General features: G+C 50.7%; 1 protein-coding gene across 5 annotated transcripts; it reads left to right on the forward strand.

Moving 5' to 3' along the window:
• Positions 1-3,724: 3,724 nt before the first annotated feature.
• On the forward strand, positions 3,725-11,477 carry CUEDC2 (CUE domain containing 2). Of its 5 annotated transcripts, none has more exons than XM_036264549.1 (9): positions 3,725-3,838; positions 9,505-9,591; positions 9,944-10,087; positions 10,176-10,237; positions 10,325-10,452; positions 10,535-10,717; positions 10,856-10,917; positions 10,959-11,058; positions 11,142-11,477. In XM_036264549.1, the coding sequence occupies exons 2-9, from the start codon at positions 9,518-9,520 to the stop codon at positions 11,286-11,288; spliced, it is 900 nt and encodes a 299-aa protein (XP_036120442.1). In that variant the 5' UTR covers positions 3,725-3,838; positions 9,505-9,517; the 3' UTR covers positions 11,289-11,477. The 5 variants fall into 5 exon arrangements, with proteins under 5 accessions (XP_036120442.1, XP_036120444.1, XP_036120443.1 ...); XM_036264551.1 differs by having other exon boundaries at positions 10,998-11,058; XM_036264550.1 differs by having other exon boundaries at positions 3,729-3,838; positions 9,508-9,591.
• The last annotated feature ends 6 nt before the right edge of the window (positions 11,478-11,483 follow it).

Here is an 11,483-nt window from a genome sequence, read left to right on the forward strand (position 1 = left end):
CACAAAACCTTGACGTGGATATAACTGTTATTTCTACTTACAAATGAGGAAAATGAGGCCTACATAGGTTAACAACTAACCTATGATCACACATAGAGAATGCATCTGGAAAATCTGACTGTAGCCTTAACCTCTAGGCCAAACTGGATCTTTATACATGAGACACACTCAGCAAAATTTAAGGAACATTTATTGAACAGCTACTATGTGCAGAACACTGGACTAGATACTAAGGGGCTCATGAATTGAGCTGTGTTGGAGGGGAGTGTAGAGGATTTCCAGGAGATCATATGCACCATTGGAGAGTTGAGAGAGGCTTCTTGAAAGAGGCATCTGACAGAGGCTTTGAAGGATGTATAGGATTCCAACAGATACTGATGGGATGAAGGGGTCCCAAGAAGCACTGAGGAGGGATCAGCATGAGTAAAAGCACAGTAGCAAGAGCAGGAGGCAACAGGGTTTCACTGGAAGATCAGGCTGGAAAGCCAAGTGGAGGCCATACTATGAAAGACTTTAATTGCAAGGTAAGGAGTTTTGAGGGGACATTCAAGTCTTTGAACAGAACAGAAGCCCAAGTTAAAGATGAGCACCTGGCTGGGACACTGGGAGCCTGAGCCAGCAGCTTCCCCATGACCTCAGTATTGGTAGTGTAGTACAGTTGGGCACCAGAACCGAGTCCCTAGGGCATTTATTTGCTCGCAGCCTATGGAATTCAGTTTTCAGAGCCAGGTGGCCAAATTCTCTCAGCTTTGATGCTGCCTTACTATGCTCACTTCTGTGAATTTTCCCCCTTTCCGAGGATGGGTCAGATAAGGAACATGGGATCTCAAGATTCTTCCTATCCCAGGGAGGGTCTACCTTGGAGCTGAAAATAGGGGACCATTGCTAGGGAAAGGGGCAACAGATCTTTAAATTTCAAAAGGAATTGATGTAAGACATGAAGGGAGGGGACTGAGAGCTGTGGCAAGAATTCTGTGGGTACTGCTGAGTCAATCCCATCATCTCATGCCCAGATGGGCTCTTCCTAGTGGGACCAGATGTGAAGTTGGATGGGTGAGGGGTTGGGAGAAGAGCCAGAACATATATACTGAGAAGGGCATCTCTCTAGAGACTAAGGGGCTTCCTGAGCCAGAGGAGATCCCCAAAATGTGGATCTCCACACTAGGGGCCCAGGAGTCCCAGCTCCCTGAAAATCTCATCTGAAGTACCCTAAAGATAGGAGAGTTGTAGAGAAAGATTTCCCTGAAACACACTTTCACTTTCTAGAGAGTTAAACTGAGGGCTGGGCACTACTCCCACTCATAAGGCACAGCTACAGCCCATCCCAGGAGAGGGAGAGGCAAGCCAGCAGGCTCAGGAGCCACCCTACCCTCACCCTGCTTGAGTTGAGAGAAGGGGGCAGCACTTACCCATGAAGCCTCCTCTCTATCTCCAGAAACTGGATCTGCAGTGATGCTCTTTTTGAGAGCTCCTTAAATATAAGGCCCCCACTCTGCCCTAGCCAACTCCCACCGCCCCCCTCCCCCATCCTGGCTCTTCTGAGAAAGGAGGAAGGTGTGGGAGGGTCAGGCACACTGCCCAGAGAGCCCTTTCTGACCTCAACCATGAGTGGGGACACCCCTTCTGCCCCACCCCCAAGCATCTCCTTCCTCAGTTCAGTCTCTGACTGAGTCCCTCCCGGCCTTTGATACCAACCAGCTGGGTTCTGTCTCTGTTCTTAATGTCTGGGAAATCTGCCCTTTATGCCTAATTCCTCAAATATAGGCTTCTAGCTTTTCCAGTCAGCTAAGGAGACCCAAGCACCAGCTGCAAAATTCATTTGAGGGAATGGGGTAGAGGAGGCATCACTCTACCTCCTTTCAACCTGTGTGGCTTCAAAGGGCAGGTGGAGTCTGTTCTCATCTTGGGGAGGAAGCGACTGAGAGAAAATAAGATTCCTAAGGTCTGGCCAGCTGTGGAATGCTGAGCAGGATAAGTGCTGCTTGGAACCCCTACTTTATAGTTTGTGTGTGGCCTTGTGTCTTTGGACCTTCTGTCCTCTGACCCCAGCTTCACAGAGTTGGCACTCTCCAGAGTTTGAACTGGGAATTAAGGGGCTCCCCCTATGAGGTCTTTCCCATCATCCTTCCCTGAAAGCTCAGGCAGTTCTTTCCGATGATGCTATCTAATTATATCCAAATGCCATCCAAGAAAAGGCGATGGGGGAGGGGAAAAGGCACAGTATCAGGGATGGCTTCAGGGGTCTTGGGCCAACTCTACCGAGGAAACCTGACAGTTCCTGTAATGGGGGTAGTAGGGAGAGAAGTCGTCATCAGTATTGTGCAATGGGGGGAGGGTAGGGCCCAGCAGGGTGGATGAGGGATTGGGGTAGGGGAGAAATGGTCAGTTTTTGGAGGACTGTCAATAGCCTGAGGCTGATGGAGCTACCTATCAGTTCCTTTCCAGGGGCCTTTCAGGCCAGAGTTAAAAGTGGTTGATAACACACACCTCATTAACCCCAGCAGCGCCAGACTGGCAGCAGCAGTGCTTTTATGGGAGACTCAATGCCAAATGTGCTTCCTCCTCATTCCCTCCCGTTTTCTGCCCCCCTTTCTCCAGCAGCCAACATCTTGCTGTTTTTGAGGCTAGAGCACCCTGGTAGGGTGGTGGGAGCTGCAGTGAGAAACAAGGCTGGAAGAGGGAGCAGTTGTTCTCCCTTTTCTCTATGTTTTGATACTGCCCCAAGTCCTTAGGAGAGAGGAGAGAATGACTTTTACCTTGGACTGTAACTACTGAGGGCAGGGACAGCCTCTGGGTCCTCAGCACCTGTGCAAGGGGACTAGCCCTGAAAAGGGGCTCATCCCTGCTGATTGGGGATGGGTGAGCTCATTCTTGAAGGGAACTCTTTCCCTCATGGCCCACTCTGGGGGGTTTTGGGGGGTGATGGCTGTGGGCTTCCTTACAGGGTAACACCAGGAAGCTGAGGCAGCAGGAACAGAAAAAGGAAGCCGAGGCCTTGCTGGGTCCTGGAGTTCAGATGGCCAGTCTTAAATGAGAAGCCCTGCCAACATGGGCATGAAGGCACTGGCAGTAAGCATGGCCTGCAGGCTGTCCTGAATCTGAGCTCAGGTCAATCCTCACCCACAGCACGTTCTTCCTACCCCAGAACCCTGCCCAATCCAAACCAGGCTCCGCAGTCCTAAGACCCAGACCCTGTAACCCGCCCTAATCTTGGGGAGAGCTTTCTGTTAAAGGAATGCAAAGGGGACAGATATGGTGGGAAAGTCAGCACCTAAAAATTGATTGGGTGACAGGGCTTGAACCTGGACTAGACACGAAGGGAACGGGACATTGGGATTTGGGCAAGAACACTAGGTCTGGGAGAAGTGGCCACCAGATCCAACCAGGGAGCCACGGCTCTGTGGAAGGACGGGAAAGACAAGGAGAGAAGGAAAAAGCTGGAGGATATGAGGGTGGAGACTTTGTGGCAAATAAATAAGGCGAATGGGAAGACACTGGATGGGATCCAAAGGTTCTCGGTCTTTTGTAAGATGACCGGGAACTAGGTAGTGATACAGTCAGACACTGCGACTCCACCCACGGGCGGGACCTCCACGTTCAAATCCTCCCAGCCCGCAACAAAAATGGCCACTGCTGCAGCCCGTCCAAAATCCTGAGACAAACCAAAATGGGAGCAGAAGCCACGCCCATTTATGGGCATCTGCCCTTCTCAAAAATGGTTACCGCGGCGCTTCTGGAAATGAGCCGCTCTGGGCCCCGCCTTTGATCTCGTTGGTGGGGCTGGGGGATGAGAGCTGCACCGCGCGGGACAAGTCGCCGGCGGCGCCCGACGGAGCAGGTGATTTCCCCTCCAGCCCCCGGCCCAGGGCTAGGAGAGTCGCAGAGAGCGTTGACCCAGGGTGCCTGTCCTGCGTGTTCCCCCACGGTTACCCCGGACCCCCATTCCTGATTCTCGCCGTGGCCCTGTGTCAAGGCACAGCCCAGCTTGCTCATTCCTCCTTCGTTATGTGTCCTCCCAGGGCCGCAACCGCATCCCCATCCCCATGCCCTCTGGCCCACTATTCTGTATCCTTACGGGTACCCTGCTAGCTTGTTTAGGGAGCTCCTGCTTCAGGGTTCGGCCATCATTGCGGTCCCACTTCCTGTGCTGTTCCCTTCACCCGTTTGTGCTCCCACCTGACTCTGAATGCCGGAAACCCTTGTACCCGTCAGTGTCCTTGGCGCCTTTAAGACCTGACTTGGGGTTGAGGGGACAATGATGTCCTCTGGAACCTGCGTTGTGGAACTAGGGACCCAGGAGCTGGGCTTCATAGGGGCTGGGAGAAGAGTGAAGACCTCCCTACTAGACCCTCTGAGTGCTGCGGGACTTCTTCCACACTGGTTCCCAGGACTCTTCCTACCACATGGCCTTCAGTTCTCCCCCCACTTTGAGCATCTCCCCACCCCAAGGGAACTATGCTCTGTCCCCCAGGCTCACTTAAATTTGTCCAGAGTGTCTGTATGAGCCTCTAGAGAGTCCAGGCCTGTGCCTGGTTCTGGGGATGCTCTCAGGCCAGCTGTAGGCAGTGAGGATGGGGCAATCAGGGTTAGCTGCAGGGAGGAAATGAATCCTGCAGAATGAGAGGCAGAGGGAAAGATGTTGTGAGTGGGGAGAACGGTGTGAGCAAGTATTGCGAGGTAGGCAAGAGGACCAGCCCAGCAGGAGAGAAGGATTTACATCATGAGATGGTGTAGTGTAGTGATTAATGGTGAGGATTCTGGAGCCATATTGCCATTTACTCACTATGTGACCTTGGGCAAGTTACTTAACCTATCAGTTCCCCATTCCTTTTTGGGTAAAATGAGATAATATAATAATATTGGTATCTATATGTTAGGGTTATTGTGAGAATTAGGTAAGTTAATTCATGTAAAATGCATAGAACAATCCCTGATAAATTGTAAACAGTCAGTAAATGCTAACTATTATTATCTTTATCAAAGGTGTTTAAATAGGACTCCAGGACGAGAGCCACATTTCATTTTTGCCATTAACCAGTGAGTCTCGATTTAGAGCTCCGAGGAGTAATGGGGTTCTGTAGGCTGCATGTGAAATTGGAAGTCTTATGAGAAATCATGTTCTTAATCTGGAGAAGGCTGGCTGCCCAGGCTGCAGCTTCCCCAATTCAGGAACTACAGAAGAGAAATATTAGGAGAAGCCTCTGGGCAGGAAAGAAATGAGGAAAGCTAGGGGGATAGAGAAGGGTGAAAGAAAGAAGTGGCAAACTTTGAAGGCTGGGTAGAGCTTGAGCAGCTCAAGAACAGGAGGAGGGAGAATGTTCCTTTGGGAGACAAGCTGGCATAAAAGCTCAGGGGAGGAAGACATTTAATTTGGGCACAGTGATGAGTCTCCCAATAACAACTTCCTGGCTCTCAGGCGTTGGTTAGAAACCTAGAGGCATCAGACACATCCCTGACAGCTTCTTCCCTAGAAATTGGGCTTTCATGCAGCATCCATTGGCCTTTGTCACAGAAGAGGTTGTCAGGCAACTGACAATAGCCATGATTTGATGTGACCCAGGGTAGATGTGGTCTCTGTAGTGGGCTGACCACTTGCATGAGGGGATATGGTATGCCTGGTCTGAGAAGTTCTGCTCCTCCCAAGGGCCCATGCTAAGGTCCCCCTGGTAGGCTAGGGCTTCTCAGTCCTGCTGTCCAAAGTGACCCCTGTGCTGTCACAGCAACTCTTATGTTACATACAAGGGACCAAGAAACTGATCATAGATGGTAGACCTATCTCAATCCACCGAGAAGTCTTGATATCCTCCTATCTCCAGAGTAGCCCCTAGAATATACACTCAGCTAGGCAACCTGGAATTAAATATTGACTACCACAGTCAAGCCAGGTGAGTTTGGGCAAGTAATTCAACCCACTGAGCTTCAATTTCTTTACCTGTAAAGCGGGCAGTAACTTTATTGAGTGTCTACTTCACAGGAGTTATTGAGTATACATTGATGAATAAGCCTGGTGTGTAGTCCCTGCCCTCATGAAACAACTGGAAGAATTAAACATTGCCCAAATAGCTTTGAAAAATGCTGCTAAGTGAGGAAAAGGTAGTCTGCAAAGAGGGTGCAATATAGAAGGACCCAACCCAGTTCTAGAGGGTCAGGGACAACATCTCTTGAAGAAGGGAATTTATTTTAATTATTTTTCTTTATTGATTATAGAGAGAGGGAGAGGGAGATAGAAACATCAATGAGAGAGAACATCGACTGGCCTCCTTCCTCCTGCCTGCCCCACACTGGTGATTTGGCCCACAACCTGGGCATGTGCCCTCACCAGGAATCGAACTGGTGACCTCTTGGTGCATGGGTCGATGCTCAACCACTGAGCCACACCTGCCTGGTGAGGAAGAGAATTTAAAACTGAGAACTGAAGGAATTAGACAAGTGAAGGGGTGGAAGTGGAAGATTGCCTAGGCAGAGGAAACAGGCCCTTGCCATGAAATAATCTGAGTGTTGGCAAATTGAAAGAAAGCCAGAATGGACAGGAGTGATCCAGGTAGGGTGTGGTGTATGGTGAGGCTAGAGAGAGGTAGGCAGGGGAAAGGCCCTGAATCAAAGGCTACAAACAGAATTCTGGACTTACCTGAAGGGAAGTGGGAAGTCACTGATAGATTTCAAGCAAGAAAAACATTTTTTTTTTTTGTAAAGGTCATGCAACTGTGATTTTTTTTTTATTTTTATCCTCACCTGAGGACATTTTTTAATTTTTTGTTCAGACAAAGTGGGAGGGAGAGAGAGAGAGAGAGAAACATCGATGTGAAAGGGACACATCGAGTGGCTGCCACCCGCATGACCCAACCAGGGCTGGGGACAAACTGCAACCGAGGTATGTGCCCTTAGTGGGAACCGAACCCAGGTCTCTCTGGACCACAGGCCAATGCTCTACCCGCTGAGCCAAACTGGCCAGAGCTGTGATTTTTGTGGAGACTAGATAGTTGGGGGAAAGATGGTAGTGGGGAGAAGTGTGAGGAAGCTCTTGCAGTTAAGAAGAGATGGAGCAGAGTGGGAGTAGAGATGCAGAGAAGTAGATGTGTTGAGAGAAAAATGGTCAGGGCTTGGTGACAGATTGGATGTGGGAAGTGTCAAGGGTAATTCCCATACTTGTGACAGGAACATCTGGGTGTGTGGACATGCATTTACTGAGGACAGCTTTGGAGGAGTAAAATACTTGGGTGTGCTGCAGAAGAGGAGACTGGACTAGAAGATTGGACATTTGGGAATTGGTCACATGGAGCTGGTACATAAAGATGTGTGTCCAGTTGAGATCCTCCAGAGAGAGAGAGAGAATACAGAGTGAGCAGAGAGGAGGAGCGGCTTTGAGCCTGAGCTTTGCTCCATGTTTACCGGGCAGCAGAGGGGGACTCTGGGAAGAAATGGCTAGAGAGGTAGAAGGGAAACAGTAGAGTGTGATGTCTCAGAAACCAACACTGATGCTGCTTGAAGGGCACATATCCTTTCTTTTTATTTTGTAAATCAAAAACAGGCAATATTGGCAAGCTCATATAGTTCAACTTGATAAGAGCAAAACCTGAAAAAATAACTCATGACCTTAGCCTAAGAAATGTTGGTAGAGCCCTGGCCAGTTTGGCTCAGCGGTTAGAGTGTCGGCCTGCAGTCGGAGAGACCTGGGTTCGGTTCCCGCTAAGGGCATGTACCTCGGTTGCAGTTTGTCCCTGGCCCTGGTTGGGTCATGTGGGTGGCAACCATTCGATGTGTCCCTTTCATGTCGATGTTTCTCTCTCTCTCCCTCCCTCCCACTCTATCTGAACAAAATATGGAAAAAATGTCCTCGGTGAGGATAAAAAAAAAAAAGAAATGTTGGTAGAGATATTGGAGCAGAAGCCAGACTGGTTGGGGAGAAGTGAATAGAATGGAGACAAATAAGGGAATAGAATGGACAGGACTTGGTATTGATTGAGTGCAGCAGTTGGGGTTGAGAGAGGGAGAAATCAAAGGTAATCCCCAAGTTTCAGGTTTGGCAACTGAGTGAGTGGGTGGTGTATAAGGAGAAGGTGCATATTTGGAGAGGGAATGTACACAGATTGGAAGGATATAGTGAGTTTGGAGTAGGTAGAATTTAAGGTGCTTCTGAGTCTTCTGACTCCCAAATACAGACTTGGGAGTCAAGCCTATGTATGTGGGAAATAAGTCAGTAAGTATTCATTGAGCACCTACTATGTGCAGGCATTTTTCTAGATGTTAGGGTTACACCAATGAATAAGACAAAGTCTTCTCCACCTCCTTTCCTTGGAGCTTACATTCTATGGGAGAAGACAGACAATAGGCAAATAAACATAAAATAACATTAAGCTATAGTAAAAGCAATGTAGAAAATAAAGCACGGTAAGGAATTAGGAAGTAAGGAATACATATTTTGGTAAGTTAGACAGGGAAGGTCTCTCTGAGGAGGCATCATTTGAGCAGAACCCTAGAGTCAGTGAGGGAATGATCCATGGATATCTGGAGGAGACAGGAAGAAGCTGGGCAAGTTTGCCCATCCAGTGTGGCTCAGTGGTTGAGCGTCGAGCCATGCACCAAGATGTTGCCGGTTGGATTCCTGGTGAGGGCACATGCCCAGGTTGTGGGCCCAATCCCCAGTGTGGGGGCATGCAGGAGGCGGCCAATCGATGTTCTTTCTCATCGATGTTTCTATCTCTTTTTCCCTCTCCCTTCCTCTCTCTCTAAAATCAATAAAGAAAAAAAAAGCTTGGTAAGTTTGAGGAACAGCAAGGAGGCTGGTGGGGTGGGAGTGGAGTGAGGAGGGAGTGGGGAGGTTGGAGAAATAGGCAAAGGCCAGATTTTGTAGGGCTCCATAGGCCTTGGAAAGGAAGACGGAAAGTCCTTTGTGGATAGTCCCAAGCTACTAAAAGGGCAAGGATTGGGTCAGGAAGAGAATTCATGGGAGACTACCCCTTCTATCTGGGCCCTGCAGCCAGAAAGTCCCTTTGTGCCAGAAGGTGGGTGGCTCATTCTGAGGGGCAGGGGGAAAGGCTATGCTTGGTCCTTAAGCCTGTTCCTTGGGTGGGGCTGGACAATGGGCCCCTTGTGGTTAGACTTGGGGGCGAAGTGGCCCTCTCAATGATGGGATTCCTCAGCCAGGAGGCATGTGACGCTAAGACCTTGGCTTCTTGCCAGAGGGTCTGGGCCTGCTGCTGGGAAATGGAGTGGGGAGGTGGAGAGAGGTCAGGGGGAAGGGCAAGGGGAACTGTCACTCTGGAAGCCTTCTCTTGACACAGTATCCTGTCCTGTCTCAGGCTGGAAGAGGTGGGGAGATGGGCGGGGAGAGGGCTGTGGCTCTGCTTGAGCTAGCAGGGGGAGGGCTGGAGAGCTGGAAGCTATGGGCAACATAAACAAATGGTTTCCACAACAGGGCAGGAGGGAGGAGCTGACCACCCTTGGGCCTAGTGGGTAGGGGCAGGCAGGAGAGGGCCTGATAAACCTACATCTGTGTCCCTTCAGAAGAGGAGAGAGAATGGAGCTGGAGAGGATTGTCAGTGCAGCCCTCCTTGCCTTTGTCCAGACGCACCTCCCAGAGGCTGACCTCAGGTAGAAGCAGCTCTCCTAGAAGAATCATGCTAGGGCCAGGGCTGGAGCTGCCTGGCAGTATCTGGGCCATGGCTAATGGAAAGACTGGGATGGGAACACTCAGCCCTATTCCTGAGGTGGGGGAGGGCTGATTATGATTTGCTGGTATGGCTTTACTTCTTATCCTCCCTGTCACCCTTGTTGGACAAATGGGAAACCAAAGCTCTGAGGGAGGGTGGAATATTCTCTCGCCTCAAGGCTTGAGGTCTGGCTCATGGACCCCATGAAGCCGAGGGCTGGAGCCTTAGGCTAGGTGGGAATGCTGGAGGTATCCAATGTTTTACACATGGCTTGTCCTGTCCCCTTCCTGCAGTGGCTTGGATGAGGTCATCTTCTCCTATGTGCTTGGGGTCCTGGAGGATTTGGGGCCCTCAGGCCCGTCAGAGGATAACTTTGATATGGAGGCCTTCACTGAGATGATGGAGGCCTATGTGCCTGGCTTCGCCCACATCCCAAGGTGAGGCCTGCCTGGGGCCAAGAAGAGGGGTGCTAGCTGGTTGTGGAGGGTGGGCAGAGTTGTCCTCTTACCACCCTCATCTTTTCAGGGGTATAATAGGGGACATGATGCAGAAGCTCTCAGGGCAGTTGAGTGGTGCCAGGAACAAAGGTGAGTCTGGGGATCAGGCACTTGGATGACTCATAACCCCCGTCCCCAAAGTTTTGGCAAACCTGGTGCTCTCTCTGCCTTTTTAAGAGAACCTGCAACCACAGATTTCTGAGGTCCAAGGTCAGGTGCCCATCTCCCCAGAGCCTCTGCGGCGGCCTGAAAAGCTCAAAGAAGAGACTAGGGCTTCTCCTGCTGCTGGAGACAACCAAGATGAGGTTGGTAGAGGAGGGTATCAGGAGGGAGCTAGGGGGCAGAAAAGGAGGAAGTACTGCCTTCTGTCAATATTTATGTCCACAGGCAGCCAGTGCTGAGGAGGAGCTGCTGCCAGGGGTGGAAGTTCTCCTGGAGGTATTCCCTACCTGTTCAGTGGAACAGGCCCAGTGGGTGCTGGCCAAAGCTCGGGGGGATTTGGAAGAAGCTGTGCAGATGCTGGTAGAAGGGAAGGAAGAGGGGCCTCCAGCCTGGGATGGCCCCAACCAGGTATCTTCTACTATAACCCCCTTACCCATGTACCCCCAGCTATATTCCACCTTAGTGTTAAGCCCCCTCCCCTGGCCTATTGCCATATGCTTCTCTTACTACTGACCTAGGGTCTAGACTAGGCTTTCCCCTCTGCAGGACCTGCCTAGGCGCCTCAGAGGCCCCCAAAAGGATGAGCTGAAGTCCTTCATTCTGCAGAAGTGAGTCTGGGTTGGGCTGGGCTCTTAAAGGGTTTTCCCAGGATGGCAGGAGCTTCCTTCACCCATCCAGTTTTTGGCAGGTACATGATGGTGGATAGTGCAGAGGATCAGAAGGTTCACCGGCCCATGGCTCCCAAGGAGGTGAGAGAGTTGGGGCTGCTAGGGTGTGGATTGGGTGGGATTGTCTCCTGGCTTCTGCAATTCACTGACTGATTGCCTGACAGGCCCCCAAGAAGCTTATCCGATACATCGACAACCAGGTAGTGAGCACTAAGGGGGAACGATTCAAAGATGTGCGGAACCCTGAGGCTGAGGAGATGAAGGCCACATACATCAACCTCAAGCCAGCCAGAAAATACCGCTTCCACTGAGGCATTCGCTGGACTCTGCTAGAGCCTTCTAGGCTCAGATCCCAGAGGGATGCAGGAGCCCTACACCACCATACAGGGCCCACCCTAACTCCTGACCCCTTCTCAACATCTTCTCTTACCTCCTTGCCCCACCGTGTTAACCTCTTGGAGCTGCCCATGGGCACAGTAAAGGTGGCCCCAAGAAGATTAGTGCAT

This window comes from Molossus molossus, unplaced genomic scaffold (assembly GCF_014108415.1).
Source record: "Molossus molossus isolate mMolMol1 unplaced genomic scaffold, mMolMol1.p scaffold_m16_p_17, whole genome shotgun sequence".
NCBI classification, from domain to species: domain Eukaryota; kingdom Metazoa; phylum Chordata; class Mammalia; order Chiroptera; family Molossidae; genus Molossus; species Molossus molossus.